At 48.8% G+C, this 14,899-nt stretch overlaps 3 protein-coding genes across 6 annotated transcripts; 2 read left to right on the plus strand and 1 right to left on the minus strand.

Annotated features, from left to right (window-relative positions):
• Positions 1–1,017: 1,017 nt before the first annotated feature.
• Positions 1,018–2,640, plus strand: LOC6620297 (NADH dehydrogenase (ubiquinone) complex I, assembly factor 6 homolog). The gene is made up of 4 exons (XM_002044464.2): positions 1,018–1,237; positions 1,307–1,421; positions 1,646–2,271; positions 2,485–2,640. The coding sequence occupies exons 1-4, from the start codon at positions 1,056–1,058 to the stop codon at positions 2,564–2,566; spliced, it is 1,005 nt and encodes a 334-aa protein (XP_002044500.2). The 5' UTR covers positions 1,018–1,055; the 3' UTR covers positions 2,567–2,640.
• An 868-nt stretch (positions 2,641–3,508) lies between these two features.
• Positions 3,509–8,780, plus strand: LOC6620293 (poly(A) RNA polymerase gld-2 homolog B). Of its 2 annotated transcripts, none has more exons than XM_032726299.1 (7): positions 3,509–4,691; positions 4,749–6,229; positions 6,298–6,769; positions 6,823–7,036; positions 7,093–7,236; positions 7,525–7,834; positions 7,897–8,780. In XM_032726299.1, exons 1-7 carry the CDS (start codon positions 3,663–3,665, stop codon positions 8,321–8,323), a joined length of 4,077 nt encoding a protein of 1,358 aa, XP_032582190.1. In that variant the 5' UTR covers positions 3,509–3,662; the 3' UTR covers positions 8,324–8,780. The 2 variants fall into 2 exon arrangements, with proteins under 2 accessions (XP_032582190.1, XP_002044502.2); XM_002044466.2 differs by having other exon boundaries at positions 4,752–6,229.
• A 47-nt stretch (positions 8,781–8,827) lies between these two features.
• Positions 8,828–14,217, minus strand: LOC6620294 (regulator of nonsense transcripts 1 homolog). 3 transcript variants are annotated; one of them, XM_002044467.2, is made up of 4 exons: positions 13,886–14,217; positions 13,595–13,776; positions 10,200–13,532; positions 8,828–10,131 (listed from the first exon to the last, which is right to left on the minus strand). In XM_002044467.2, the coding sequence occupies exons 2-4, from the start codon at positions 13,760–13,762 to the stop codon at positions 10,090–10,092; spliced, it is 3,543 nt and encodes a 1,180-aa protein (XP_002044503.1). In that variant the 5' UTR covers positions 13,763–13,776; positions 13,886–14,217; the 3' UTR covers positions 8,828–10,089. The 3 variants fall into 3 exon arrangements, with proteins under 3 accessions (XP_002044503.1, XP_032582191.1, XP_032582192.1); XM_032726300.1 differs by having other exon boundaries at positions 8,828–10,134; XM_032726301.1 differs by having other exon boundaries at positions 8,828–10,134; positions 13,595–13,827.
• Positions 14,218–14,899: the final 682 nt, after the last annotated feature.

Below are 14,899 nucleotides of genomic sequence, written 5' to 3' on the forward strand. Positions count from 1 at the left end.
TTATTACCAATACTAACCACCCCTTTCACTTTTAAACGGATTTTGTAAAATTAATTTTTGACCAAATTTTCGCATTTTTTGTAAGGGGTTGCTAAATCTTCGACATTTCCAATGGACAACAACATATACGTTTTTTAAAACATGTTGGGCACATCTTTGCGTGACTATTTTTTGATAAGTTATTCTTTGATTTAATTCTATAAAACAATTTCAATAATACAAATACACCAGAGGTCATTCAAAAGTCGAGTAACGCGGCCTTATTAGCTTTAATCTTCCTGTTGGCTCGAATGGGACGAATCAAATTGCTGGCAGATTGAGGTCAGGCTGTGGCGTGAAGTGTAAATGGAAATGGAGGTGCATGTCAAATGGAAAAAGATTTCGGGACCACCTAACATCCCTCACTTGGGTGAGCTGAGATCCCTGCGTTCGCTTTCGTTGAGCAGCAATCACTTGCTGTATCTGCCCAGGAAGCTTACTTGTTTGAGTTTGATATCACTGGACGTGAGCAACAACAAGATCGCTAGTCTGCCTCTCGAGATTCAGCTAGAGAACAAACCTCTGACCTCGCCTCCGGCTAGCGTAAGTATATATATATATAAAATACATATTTTAAATTACCTTTGCTTACCTGTGCATACGCGGCCTGGTGCACGTGTTCAAGTTTTTGGAAACGTAGGCCACCAAGGACCACCAAGAGATCCCGGTCAAGTGGCAACTACGATGAATACACCACCAGCGGCAATGTTCTTGAAGCACCACAACAACAACAGCACAACAGTCAAGAAGTCGGAAAAAAGAAGTCAGGAAAATGACGCATGGCAAAAAAAACAATACTTACGGAAGGTATAGTTTAAATATACCTAAGCTAAGCTATAATAATCTATTATAAATTTACCAACAAGTCACATACAGGATTTTGAATCTTCCGCCAAAATTAATTTCCGAGTAATCGATAATACCCCAAATGTGGCCACTTTCTGACTAGCCGAGCGCCATTTGGCAGCACCGCTCAGAACATATGTTCAGTTGTCTGGTGGAAAGAAGAAGCACAGATGCGGCGCCTGGTGCGAAATTGGAATTGCCGATTGTTATTCAACGCCAAGTCCGGCCAAGAAATTGTCAGGCATGCCGGAATTCACCAGGAGGCCAAGATCAATGCGGTTCCCAAGGAAAAGAAAGTGGTTGAGACGGACAAGAATGGATACGGAGCCAAACATTGCATGAGTCTTGTCGAGTAAGTAGCGCAAACTTGTCGATTGCAGTTATCCGTGTAATTGAATATGGATATATTTCGGATAACCAGGAAATACGACTACGAGAACTACCTGTGCACCTTGCTCCTGCCGCGGGAACTGCGACGAGCTGCATTCGCCCTACGTGCATTCAATGTGGAGGTCTCCAGATCGGTTAGCGGCCATGTGAGTGGAGCATCGAAATTCCTTGGGCTTATTTGCTAAGTTAGAACAACGTGGTGCCTTAAATTCAGAAGGAGCTGTTACTCAGCTGTTAACAGAGTTTCTTGTATACACTGAAAGAGTGGAATTTCTCTCCTCCTTTTTAAACGGAAACCGCGTATTTTTTTTAAACTTCTTTTTTCATTCTGTCCAACAAAATCGTTTATATAATGTATGTGTCCTTGCAGCAAATTGAGCCGCAAATAGCTAAAATGCGCCTTAAGTTCTGGCACGACTCCATAGACAAGTGCTTTGAGCCGGATACCCAACGATCGTACGTGGAGGACCAGCCTGTCCTGCGCGAACTGAAGCACACGGTGGGCAGTCGCAAGCTAAATAAGGTCTATTTGCGCCGTCTGGTCACAGCACGTGAACGTCCGCCCACCCATGCATTTGAGTCGATACGCGAGCTGGAGGAGTACACGGAACAGACCTTCTCCTCGCTATTGCTCCTACTGCTGGAGGTGGGCGGAGTGCGTGACCTGAATGCTGATCATGCCGCCTCCCACTTGGGCAAGGCCCAGGGCATCGCCACCCTGCTGCGATCCATACCGTTGGCAGGACGTCAGCAGGCGCCCTGCATTCCGCTCGAGGTGCTAGTGCTGCATGGCGTCAGCCAGGAGCGCATCATTCGCTCCAAGAGCGACGACAAGGGTGTCGAGGACTGTATATTCGATGTGGCCAGTGCCGCTAATACGCACCTAAAGCTCGCCAGGCAGCTGCACGATAAGGTTCCACCGCAGGTGCGCAAGATCTTCCTCTCCGCCGTGGCCACGGATGCATATTTGGAGCGCCTCCGCCGTGCTAACTTCCTGTGAGTTCCTTTGTTCTATATAACTTTGTTTTATTTTACGACAAACACAGAAGGCAACCAACTTCTTTTTGTAGTTAAGATGTTATTTTTATTTGCCTTTTTTTAGACTTCTTTATTTCACCTAGCTATAGTTTGTATTTTGTTCAGTATTCATGGAGGGGACCCTTCTTATTAACAAACCCATAATAATAGAATAATTTTTCTATCTTATAGGCTAACCCACAAGAGCTGCGTAGGCCGCGACACCCTATTACCAGCACGTTTATTCTGGAAGTCGCTGTTTAATCGGTTCTGATAGCGATTATGTTAGTAGTAGTACGAAAAAATTCTTCATTGTTGACTTCTTTAATAAAAATTACTTTAAAATAAGAGCTCTTACTTTTTCTCGGATCAATAGAAAAGGATTTCCAATTTTTATAAGAATACGAAGTGAATCGGATCGTAGATCTTTTGGATGAAAAGGGTTAAGAGCGGATGCAGGAATATCGCTATCTCGCTTCAAATCGGGACGTAAATACTATCGATGACATGTGCACCAAAGGTTCGTCCCGAAGAAGGTATCGGTGGATACGATGCAAGACCCGATTGGTACAGTAGTTGCTAGCTGATTTCAGAGCGTTTCGGGAGCAGTTTTAGTTTTTTATGAATGTTAGAATTGATGTGGAAAGTGTGTGTTGGATATTAATGAGAACGGAGCAGTGCGACGATCGCTCAACAAGATAAGCACCGTTTGTTTTTGGTCCCGTTTCCGGCTTCCGGTTGCTGGTTCCGGGAAAATTGCAACGCCCCCGTATTCTTGGCATGGTGAGTTTTTGGCGCGCTTTCTTCGCACTCCTGGATTGAACTTTGTAAGCCCAGATTCCCTCTCTATTTTAGTTGCCGGCCTTTATTGCCTTTTTTATTTTGCCCACTTTGCGTTGCGATTTCGCTTCTCCTCGCATGTAACGGTTCTTGCAAGCCTCCTATCACACACAACGATACGAGAAGATCAAAGAGAGGAGAAGCAAGGTGACCGCAATTTACGAATACTAGGATAGTGTGTGTGTGAAAATACGGTACTTTACACTGGTGGACGTTGAAAGTGAAAGTCAGAGTCAATATATAAAAATCCTGAAATGAAATAAAGTGTATCTGACTAAAAGCACCAAAATACAAAAAGAAAAGAAAAAGTAAAAAAATATAAAAATACACAAAATTTATAATACATATATATCAAAACAAAAAAAAAAAAAACAATAAAAAATCTAAAAAGTTTTCGAATTTGAAAAGGAAACTAAAAAAATAAAACATAATTTTACCCTAACTTAAAACTAGTTCTAAGCAACTGAGCGCACGGGCCGAGCACTCGAGTCACGACAGCAGCATACCCTAGAAAACCCGATACCTGGGATATGTTCAGCACCCGAATATCCGGCGATATGAAGATCTTTGCCGCAGATGTTGCCGAGAGCAGCGGCACAGCAACATGCAACACGTCCGTGCAGCAGCAGCAGTCGCAGCAACTCGAGTTCCGGCCACGAATGTCCGCCGGATCGCCGATCTCCAAGCCGGGACAGTGTCATCTGAAGTTCGGGAAGTACAACAATAAGACGGTCAACCTGCTGCGCCAGGTGAATAGTTGCCACAGCAGTAACAGCAGCAGCAACACTAGCAACAACAACAACGAGGTCATCAAGGGACAACAACAGCAGCCAGTTCACTACTGCAACAGCAACAACAGTCACTCGTGGGCCCGAAAAAAATACTTTGGCAATGGCAACAACAGCAGCAGCAACAGTCTGCTGCAGCAGCAACAGCAGACATCTTCGTACTTCCAGCGGCAGCAGCAGCAACAGCAAATGCAGCTGCAACAAGAGAAGCAGGTGACGAACAACAACGATGCGCTGATGAAGAATCAGAATGTTGTCAACGCACTCGTGTCTGATTGCAACTCTAGCGACAGCAACAACAACAACAGCAGCACCTGCAACAACAACACTAGCAGCACCAGCAACAATAACACTGGCAGCAGCAGCAGTTGCATCAACAGAACAAAGCCAGCCAAATGGCTCAATGAGAACAGTAGCAGCAGCAGCAGCAACAACAATAATATTAGCTGCAGAAATAACAACACCAGTAGCATTGATACCAAGCGACGCAACTCATCAGTGGACGCAACTGCCGCCTACTATCGCAAATCGGAATCCGGCAGCTCGGAAGGTGCAGCAGAATCGACGGAAACGGATGGAACTCGAACAGGTAGCTGCAACAGCAACAGGACCACTGCAGAATCGTCGAGTGCAGATGATGTCACTAAAGCAATCATGGGTAAGAGCCAGGATCAGGAGCAGGATCAGTCGGTCAAGCAGAGACCGCGACAGCAACCTCTGAGTTTCTGGAAAACTAATTACCCACAGACAAGCGCCAGTCAGCTTAAAGATGTGAGTAGTTGCTTAGATATGCTCTCAACTCAGGGCTTAATCCATGACTACTTTCAGAAGGAAACGGTAGCAGCAGTTGTGTCGGCGGCCGCAGTAGCAGCTGCAGCAGCAGCCGCAACATCATCGGAGCAACAGCAGCAACAGCAGTCACTGTCCATCGAGCACAGGCGCAACTCGGGCTACCAGCAGCATCAGCAGAACAACTACTATTCGTATTACTATTCGCAACCTAAGCAGTTGACCATTGCCTCGTTCCTGCAGAAGGAAATGCTTCCGGATAGCACTGAGAAGTCCAGCAGTAATACGGGCAGCAGCAACATGATTAGAAGTAGCAGCAACGGCAACAGCAACTTCTCACGGCATCAATATGGTCATCAGTCGACGGGGTCTGGATACCAGCAGCAGCAGCAGCGGTACCGGAATGCCCAGAATATCTATCAGCAGTACCAGCATCAGCAGCAACATCATGCGCAGCAGCACACGCATCCGCACTTCCGGCGGAAGCACAGTGACAATGGCAGCGGCATCAACAAGAAGATGCACTATAGTCCACCGGGAAAGAGTGGGGATCCAGCGGACAGATCCGCATCTGGACAGCAACAGCACCACCATCCACATCAGCAACAGAAGACCATCGAGATCTTGGCCAGCAGCCACTTCAACGCCATGCACCGCCGGATGCAGGGTGGGAATAATAAGAACGGATACTATCAGCACAGCTATAACCCGATGACGGGCGAAGTTGGTTCCACGCCCACGCGCTCCGAGCACCAAAATATCTATAATCTTACTTATATTCACGTGGACACGGAGGCAACCGGCGAGACCGCATCATCAGCGGGATCAACACCGGTGGTCAAGCCATCGCTGCTCAGCAAGCCGAACATTTCGATAACGCCAGCTTCGAGTACAACGCCGACAGCTGTGGACAGAGCACTGCTACCGGCGGTTCGCTCCGTATCTGCTCCGGTGTCCGGTTCTGTTCTGCCGGCGCCAGCGAACCACGTACGAAACATGTTTCCACCGCCACCGCTGGCTATGCTTGGTAGCCACGGATTGCTGTCGCCGGTGACCACGACAACGCCCACAAAAATGATTAGCTGCGCCCAGCTAGATGAGGCCATAACTGCCGCGGCCGCCAGTTGTGACAAGTTGTCCACGAGTCCCAGTTATAATCAGGCGGGGCACTACATTATGCCGCCCCAGCAGCAGCAGCAGCTGTCGTCGCACCCAATCCCGACTGGAACGAGTTCACATCCTCCGCCGCCGCCCCCGCCACATATGTTCTTTCACTTTGCCGACGGCCTCAGCAATCCGGGTCAGGGTCACCAGGCGCCTCCAGCTACCGTGTGGCCACACTCTAGCTCTCCCTGCTACCCGGCTTCCTACGGATCCAGCTGCGGAAGCGGAACTGGAGCCGGAACATCACCGCACAACAATGATGGGAATGCCGGTGCACTGCGACCAGCATCGCCAGCACTTTCCTCATCCTCACTTGGCAGTGAGTCCCACTGGAGCGGTACAAGCAATCGCAGTCGGTAAGTTCGAGACGGACTGAGGTCAGGTGAGGTCAAGCTGATGATTGGGTCATTGCATTTATTTCCAGCTTGGGCCACAATGTCCACCTCTCCATTTCGCCAACTCCCAGCGCACTGGGATCTGCCCAGCTATCACCGCATCTGCCCGAGATGCGTGTGCAGCATCCACTGCACCAGCAACATCCTCCATCGCATGCCAGTCATCGTCCACATGGTCAGATGGGCGGACATGCAATGAGCTCCTATGTCCAGCACCGCCCACCGCCACCACCACCACATCCGTCCATCTCGTCGCCGAACCCGACGCCAGTTGCTGCTGGAGCCGGAGGGCCTTGGTACGAGATGATCCTGCCGCCCGATCGCTACTTGGCCCAAGCGCGAAACATTGAGGTCACCGTGCAGCCAGAGAAGCTCATCTGCATGTGCAAGTACGACAATCTGTCGGCGGAAATCTGGAAGAGATTCAGGGGAGCCCAGCAAACGCACAAGAAGTTTAAGCTTAAAATGCGTCTCTGGCGCTACTTGCACCTATGGATGCATGTAAGTTAAAATAATCGATGTGTGAACATTATTAATAGCAACGTAATATTCAGCAACCGATGTTTGAGAGGTATCGCATCTGCCTAGTTGGATCCACCATCACGGGCTTCGGAACGGACTCCTCCGACATCGACATGTGTCTGCTGCCCGAGCAGGGGGTACACCCCCACCAGCATCAGTACCACCAACACCATCACTTCCACAACGAGAAGCGAACGGAGGCTCTGATCATTCTCACTTTATTCAACGCGGTGTTGAAGGACACGGGTAAGGATAGCGTATTCCGTACACTGATTTCGGCACTGAGTGACTGTCGTTTGCAGAGGTTTTCCAGGACTTCAATCTGATCGAGGCGAGAGTGCCGATTCTGCGCTTCAAGGACATCAGCAATGGCATCGAGGTCGATCTTAACTTCAACAACTGCGTGGGCATCAAAAACACCTATCTGCTACAACTTTACGCCCAAAGTAAGATGACCTTCAGAGTCCTTTCGAATTAAAATTTAATTGTGTATTGAAAATTCTTCATGTTCTTGTCAATGAAAGCAGCTTAAACAGTTCTGAAAGAATGTGGTGTACGTTTGAGTGCCTGTCCTAAATGTTTTTAAAAGCTATCTAGCAATCCTTTCAAAAGATAGTGTACAAGTAAGTTTAGAAATGCGAGTTATCGTCTGAATCCATTAAATATGTTCGATGTCAATTGTGTTTCCCACTTTGTATAGAGAATATGCTTTAACTCAAACTATGTCCTTGTAGTGGATTGGCGTACACGACCATTGGTGGTGATCGTGAAGCTCTGGGCGCAGTATCACGACATCAACGATGCCAAGCGCATGACCATTTCCAGCTACTCGCTGGTGCTAATGGTTCTGCACTACCTTCAGCACGCATGTGTGCCCCACGTCCTGCCCTGCCTGCACTCCATGTACCCGGAGAAGTTTCAGCTGGGACAGCAGGACTGCCTGGATCTGGATCTCATCGAACCCATCGAGCCCTACCAGGCGCTAAACACCCAGACGCTCGGCGAGCACCTTCTGGGTTTCTTCAAGTACTATAGCAGCTTTGAGTAAGTTCCGATCCGATCTTGAATCCATTGCAGGTAATCTCCCATTGTTCGTTTGCATACAGCTTCCGAAACTTTGCCATCTCGATTCGAACTGGTGGTGTCCTGCCGGTATCCACATGTCGAATGGCGAAGAGCCCCAAGAACGATGTCTACCAGTGGAAGGAGCTAAACATCGAGGAGCCCTTCGATCTGTCCAATACGGCGCGATCCGTTTACGATGCGCCCACATTTGAGCGTGTGAAGGCCGTCTTTCTGGTCTCGGCACGTCGCCTCGATCACACGCTCGACCTGGCCACCATCTTCCGCCCCATTCACCACGTGCCCGAGCACTTTCCCCAGCTGCAGCACCAGCAGCAGCTTCTCCATCCCATTTCCGGTCAGCAGCGAAGTACTGGAGGAGGAGGAGAAGGTGCCAATCCAGTGTCCAGCACATTGAACCCAAATGCAGCCTCGACCTATGCCGAAACGACTGCAGCGCATGTCGCCTAATTGGAGCCCTTTAAATGGCAAACATAAAAAGAAAGCACAACAACTTTATGGTACTTGGAAACAAGAATGAAGAAACTAAATGGATAGGTAATATGTGCACCAATGTTAAATCGAAACAGAAAAGCTTGTAAATTGAAATTCAAAAGAATCCGAACCGAATCCGTACGGAAAAGAACGTGAAAGCAGCCGCCCGACTGGAATCGAATTTCAATAGACTTTTACATTACATTACATCTTGTTAAATGTTATTATATTCTCCTATTTATACCTATAAACACTCGAATTGTTTGCTCGAATTTCATTAATTATTGTAAACAGCCACGGAGGTTTGCGATGTTCGTTCCTCCAGTGGTGTGTGTGTATCTTTTTGAAAAACAACATGTCAACCGAAAATGTAAAATTGCAAGTTCTGTAAATTAAAAAAGCAACAAAACAGCCAAGTGTCTGGAAACTCGAATTTATATTCAATTTTCACATGCCCCAAAGAGAAAATTCTTGGCGCACTTATTGGTTTTTTTCGCAAGGGAAATCTTTATTTTGAATTTCAAACAAAATGTTCCATTTTCTTGAGACAAATAGTCGCATGAAGGAAGAATTAACTGACAATATATGGAAATATATACAATTTGTATTTCGTTTTAAAAACAATGATCAGGCATCTGGAACTGCATTAATATTATAAATAACTAAACTTTTCTGATCCTGATCATTTATTCCGTTGGTTCGGGGTTTGTTAATGTTTGCGTGTTTTTTTATGGTGTTTTTTTTTGTGGTGTACTTATGTAGATCGGTAAATCGCAATGCGTTTTCCTATCAACCATTCGATATCCGATCTGCGCTGGAAGCATGCATCCGCTTTGGGGGATCCGCCAGCGTTCCCGAGCGATTTAAAATGGTGTATCCATGTGTTTTGAGTTTGATTTTGTTTCGTCTTGATTTTTTGTTTGCGTGATTTTCCTTGTTTTTGTTTGATTTTGTTTTCGTGTTTGTTAGGATAACAAATGCATCAAAAAAGAGTCCAAAAAATGTACAACAGTGGGCATACATATATGGGGATCGGTGTGTGAGTAAGCCGCTTTGGCTGGGAAAATGTTAAAACAGGAGCTAAAGATTGGCTGCAGCACTAGAGGCCAGAAGAAGGTTAGAAGATAAGCCACTTGGTGAATACATGTCCTGGGCGGGAGTGATTGCGTCTTTGTTAGGCTCCGGCTGCGAATCCTGGCTGGCAAAAGAGAAAAGAAACGTGTCGAGAAGTTGTCCCATCTTGTGTGGCGCCTCGCTGGCAGATTGTCTCATCCGTGGGCGAACTCCGTCTTGGGAGCGCACTCGTGACCAATTGCCAATGGCCGGTGGCCACTGGCAAGACGCCTGGCTATGACACCATGGCCCGCGGCGCTACGGGAACAGCGGCTGCAGCTGTGCATCCTGGCAGCCTACAGTGATTTGCACTCGACATTTCGATCATACGACATTCCTCTCCCGTCTCAGTCTTCTTTATAACTTTGCAACTCCACATCTTGCCATCTCCGTATCCATCTATCACGCTGCCTCGTCTCGATTTGCCATCTCTAATGTCCCGCTTTCTCCTAATGTTCTTAGGTCGCATTGTTTCCCGCATCTGTCGTTGTTCCCGTGATAGTCCTATCTGCTTTGTCCCTGCTGCCTACTGATGCTACTCCTTGATGATGACTTCAAAGTTGAGTTTGTTGTTGTTTCGTTTGTGTTGCTTGTTATCGATTGTAGTTATTGCACCTCCAGCCGGATTCTCAATAAGGCTGTGAGAACTGATTCAAACTCCGCTCGCCCGACTGCTACACACAAATAATTCAAATTACCTAATACTCTTTTGATTCAGAAATATCACTTCCACACTTACCACGTTAAAGGCAACATCCTGGGAAAGCAAACCGTCCATCTGCGATATTTGCCCAAAGTCCTGTGAAAGTTCTGGCTGCTGGGACAGAGCAAAACCGCTGGGCTGGGTCATCTGCAGCGACAAAGGCATCGGCTGCTGACTGTATGGAGCAGCATTGGATACCGAGGTTCCTTGTGTTTGCGGTGCTCCACCAGTCCCACCGCCCATTACGCGCGATTTTCCCAGCTTGTGGGTCTTCTTATTGCCGCCTAGGGAGGCGCTTCGTCCGGCTCTGACTCCAGTGACTCCAATACCCGAGTTACCCGGAGAGAAGTTACCCGACTGCTGTTGAATGGCGCGATTCTGCTTGACCGCCATGATCGCCTGCTGGTGCTGGTTGTAGAAACGCGGCGGAATATTGCTCATGTTCATGAACATGCCAACCGGCACTGGCATGTTGCCTAGGGTTGCTGCTCCATGCTCGTTGGATATATAGCCAATGGAGTCGTGGTGGAGTTGGGCAGCTGCCCAACTGGGTCCTGCCCCTCCGAAGTTGTTGTTGCCACCGGCCGCGCCATTGCCTCCGCTGCCCATGCCAAAGCCCATCATGGAGTTGGAGCTGGGAGCACCGTAGCCGAGAGGTGAGTTTCCGTAGGGACTACCTCCACTGCCACCATACTGGGCGCCATTCATTGCCTGTCCCACCATTTGTCGACCTTGGCCGTAACCGCCACTGCGATCGTAAATGGAGCCCGGTACCATCACTTCCTTAGCGTCGGCAATAATGGTAGACATAAAATGTGCCCCAATGTTCATGCTGTTGACGAGCTTCTTGGGCTTTTGGAAGTGGATGAGCGACTCCTTAAGGTTATTCAGAGATCCCTCGACGAGCACCTTACGGTCCTTGTAGAAGTTGAGCAGATGGTTCCACAGCTGCTGCTTGGCGAGCACTTTGGGATTGCCCACAATGATGATGCCGAACTTGGCCCGGGTAAGGGCAACGTTAAGGCGACGTGGGTCGTTCAAAAAACCGATGCCTTGACGCTCGTTAGATCGCACGCAAGACATGATAATGATGTCCTTCTCACGTCCCTGGAACGCGTCCACACTGGCGATCTCGATTTCCTGGTATAGGCGAGAGTGCAGGCTGCCCTGGTATTGCATGTACTGCACCAGGTACGCGCGCTGACCTTCGTAAGGCGTGATGATTCCAATTTGTTCCGGCTTGATGCCTGCCTTAAGGAATCGCGTCGTAATCTTTTCTACGTTGGCCGCCTCTGTGCGGTTGAGGAACGAGGTGCCGGAGCCGGCAATCTCCTCCTGTCCCTGCGTCACCAGGAAGAACATCGGTCTCTCCGGCTGTGGCCAGGGGAAATCCAGCTTAAGGCGACGATCCTCCGCGCAGACGCCGTTCTGCAGCGATCCCTCGTAGAAGAAGTTGGACGGGAACTGGGACAGCTCGGGGTGCATACGATATTGCACCTCCAGCCGGAACGGACGGATGCCCAGAACCACCAGGCGCTCGAACAAACTTTGCGAAAGCCCGGCACGAGCTGCTTTCTTGCACATAACAACAGGTCCCAGCTGGCAGTGATCGCCCACGAGGATCAGCTGCTTGGCGCCCAGCACCACTGGCACCATGCACTCCGGCTCCGTCGACTGCATAGACTCATCGATCAGGATCGAGGTGAACTTGACTCGCGATAGACGTCCATCGCCGGCGCCCACGCATGTACAGCAGATAACGTCGGCAGCCTCCAGCAGTTGGTTCTCGGAGGCACGTTTCAGGCTGCGGTAGCGCTTTTCGTCAGCTGAGCTCAGCTCACCGGTCTCGTCTTTCAGCTGCTGCAGCTTCTTTAGCTCCGAGTTGGTCTCCATGTTACGGATTTGGTTGTGCAGCGCCAGGAAGCTTACCGGGCTATCGATGGCCTCACGACTTTTGGCGCAAACACGCACCACTTTAAGGTTTGTGCGGTGGATCTTCTCAGTTAGCTGATCCACGGCCGTGTTGCTGGGAGCGCACACCAGCACTGTGCCACCATGGAGCTTGACCAGCTGGTAAACGATGGTCGCCGAAGTTACGGTTTTGCCCGTGCCAGGCGGCCCTTGGATCAGCGAGAGCGGACGCTGAAGCGCGTGTTTCACGGCGTACACCTGGCTGCGATTCAAATCGGGCAGATGCGGGGCACTAAAGAGTTTGGGCTGCGGGCCGCGGAACAGCACCTCGTCGTTGGAATTCGCACGACCGTGGCCCAACAAGCGCGAGTAGATGAAGTTTGACACCGAGTTGCGATCGATGGCGAATTTGCGCAGAGCACGAGTCATGCGGTCAAATGACGTGCACTTCCAAATAAAGTCCACCGTAAAGTTGCTGGTGCACTTGACCGGGGCACTCGTTGAGGATTTCAGCTCCAGGCCGACGTCATCGCCGAAATTGTCCGGCACCTTGATAACGTGGCCGATCTCGCTCCACGGATTGTACAGCTCGCCCACGTAGTGCAGGCGCAGCTCGTCGCCATGCATGAGCTTCATGTCCGAATCGGTCTTCGCCAGCGTAAAGTAGGCAATGGTCTTTTTGTTGAGGCCGACGTCCCAACGTACCTCGATGTTCTCCTGCGTGGCCGACTCTTTCAGCTTTTGGTCGTATTCGGCCTCGAGGCGGACAAGCGGCCCAAAGGTCTTCTCGTACTGATAGCCATCCTCGTAGCGGAGTAGCACATGTGCTGGCTCCGAGTCAATGCCTGGCTTCTCCAGATCTTGGAACGTGGCCTCAATATTATCCTTCCATAGCTCCTCCAGCTTGTTGATCTGAGCGGCTGAGATTTGGCGCGCTCGCAGCTGTCCCTGTTCGCTGGGTTGCTTTACCAGCCAGGCCAAAAAGCAGCGGTCTGCAATTAGAGGCTTCCACTGCTCCTGGTCCCAGTTCATGTCCTTTAGCGAATTCTGGGCGGCACACGGCTGGCGGCAGAGCAGCACGACCACAGAATCGGCCTTGGCCGGAATGAAGCCAAGCACAAAGACGTTGCGCACACCACAGGAGTAGCACTCCAGGATTGTCTCCCCCAGGGGACCTTCCCCGTGGAGCGTCACCTCGCGGTGCTTGGCCCTCACCAGATGGTTGATGATGTGCGAACCGGAAGTGCTTCCACGACCGTTGCAAAACCATTTGCGGCAATTGTTGCACATGACCACCGTGGCTGGATCATGGATGCCGCAATACTTGCACGCATGCGGCGGCAGCTCCTTCACATACGAGCTGCCAGGCTCGTCGTCCTCCTCTTCGAACTGCAGATCGGCCAGATCGTTGGTGATGCTGGCCAGTCGTGGATGCGAGTCTCCGGCAGAGCGGCGTGACTGTAAATTAAAAAGGGTATATGCTATTTGGGTTTAGCGGTATGTTTTGGGGGACAACTCACGTGCATCTCGAGCTGATCATTCTGGGTCTGGCTCTGTGAGTTGGAGGGCATGGTGAAGTCCCGGTAATCATACTGCGTGGGTTGAGTATCCGCTCCCGGAAGCAGCTCGTTGTCGTCCATGTCCAGGAACGACAGCGCCGAGCTGGGCGCGTACGTGTCCACGCTCATGGCGCTTGTTGTTTCTTCTCACCCAAGGTGATTATGGTGCGTTTCCGAAGGGATCGTGATGAGATCTAGTTAGCAATGAGCATTGGCCGATAGGTACGTTACCCGGATGGGGCTGATGCTTACCTGCAGTACCTGTTCCAAGACCACGGATCGCTTGGTCAGTGTTTCCGGAATTGACAAATACCTAAGCTTGGAGCGTGGCCGCGATGATTATGGTATGGTGATGGTGTCGTGTGTGCGTTTCGCGCTTTCCGTATTCGGGAGCCCGCCGTTCGGCGCTCTTTCGAAACTGTGGCTGTTGTGTGTTTTGAATTAAGTGTGTTCAAGAGTCCCACGCTATTGCGGGGAATGTAGGATTAAAAAAACGAACACTTTCTTGCTCGTTCAATAAATTTGCCCGGCCTGTTTTGCCAGTAATAAATATACGTCAGTTTGCATTTGACTCACGAGGGGTCTATCGATAACCGCAGATGGCAACATCAATCGCTAGTGTTGACTGTAGATATTATCGGTGACGGGGTGAATAAAATATCGTTTAAGTATTGTGCCTTTAGTAATTCGTAAAATAATTTTCTTGCTAAATACATACAAAAATTACTGCTTACCAAAATATCTCCCAAATTTAAGAAATGAATAAACAAGCATAGGATTCCCGTACTGCGTATTTATTTAACGGTACTTATATAGTAGACTTTATGATGAACTATTACAAACAGCATTTAACCATTAGGTTTAAATTGATACCGTTGGTACCGTTGGAATTATGCAATCTGTTGGATAAAATGGAGGAACAAATAAAACCTTCAAATATTTCCCACTGGTTAAAGTTTTAGTTGCGAATGCAATCATTATAATCAAAACTTTTTCCGTTATCAATAAATATATGATATAAATATATATACAATAATATGATTCATCAAGATTTACCTTCAATAGCAAGTGTTCCTTGTAATTATTAGGGGAATTGAAAACAAAACAAGAGAGAATGCTTTAGTCGAGTTCCCCGACTATCAGATACCCGTTACTCAGCTAGTGTCTATGCGAACGCGAAATTTCATCATTTTTCTGGGATATCGATATATATTGGGAAATACAATGAGAAAAAAATTTAAAATTTTCTAAAGTGTGGGCGTGACT

The sequence above is a fragment of the Drosophila sechellia genome, chromosome X (genome assembly GCF_004382195.2).
Source record: "Drosophila sechellia strain sech25 chromosome X, ASM438219v1, whole genome shotgun sequence".
Taxonomy (NCBI): Eukaryota; Metazoa; Arthropoda; class Insecta; order Diptera; family Drosophilidae; genus Drosophila; species Drosophila sechellia.

Coding starts and splice junctions, on each gene's coding strand:
- LOC6620294 (XM_032726300.1), bottom strand. CDS start 13,762: ATGAGCGTGGACACGTACGCGCCCAGCTCGGCGCTGTCGTTCCTGGAC. Junction 13,533..13,594: donor ATGATCAGCTCGAGATGCAC/GTGAGTTGTCCC, acceptor TTTAATTTACAG/TCACGCCGCTCTGCCGGAGA. Junction 10,135..10,199: donor AGGATGTTGCCTTTAACGTG/GTAAGTGTGGAA, acceptor ATTTGTGTGTAG/CAGTCGGGCGAGCGGAGTTT.
- LOC6620297 (XM_002044464.2), top strand. CDS start 1,056: ATGCGGCGCCTGGTGCGAAATTGGAATTGCCGATTGTTATTCAACGCC. Junction 1,422..1,645: donor CCAGATCGGTTAGCGGCCAT/GTGAGTGGAGCA, acceptor GTGTCCTTGCAG/CAAATTGAGCCGCAAATAGC. Junction 2,272..2,484: donor CTCCGCCGTGCTAACTTCCT/GTGAGTTCCTTT, acceptor TCTATCTTATAG/GCTAACCCACAAGAGCTGCG.
- LOC6620293 (XM_032726299.1), top strand. CDS start 3,663: ATGTTCAGCACCCGAATATCCGGCGATATGAAGATCTTTGCCGCAGAT. Junction 6,770..6,822: donor ACTTGCACCTATGGATGCAT/GTAAGTTAAAAT, acceptor CGTAATATTCAG/CAACCGATGTTTGAGAGGTA. Junction 7,237..7,524: donor GCTACAACTTTACGCCCAAA/GTAAGATGACCT, acceptor ATGTCCTTGTAG/TGGATTGGCGTACACGACCA.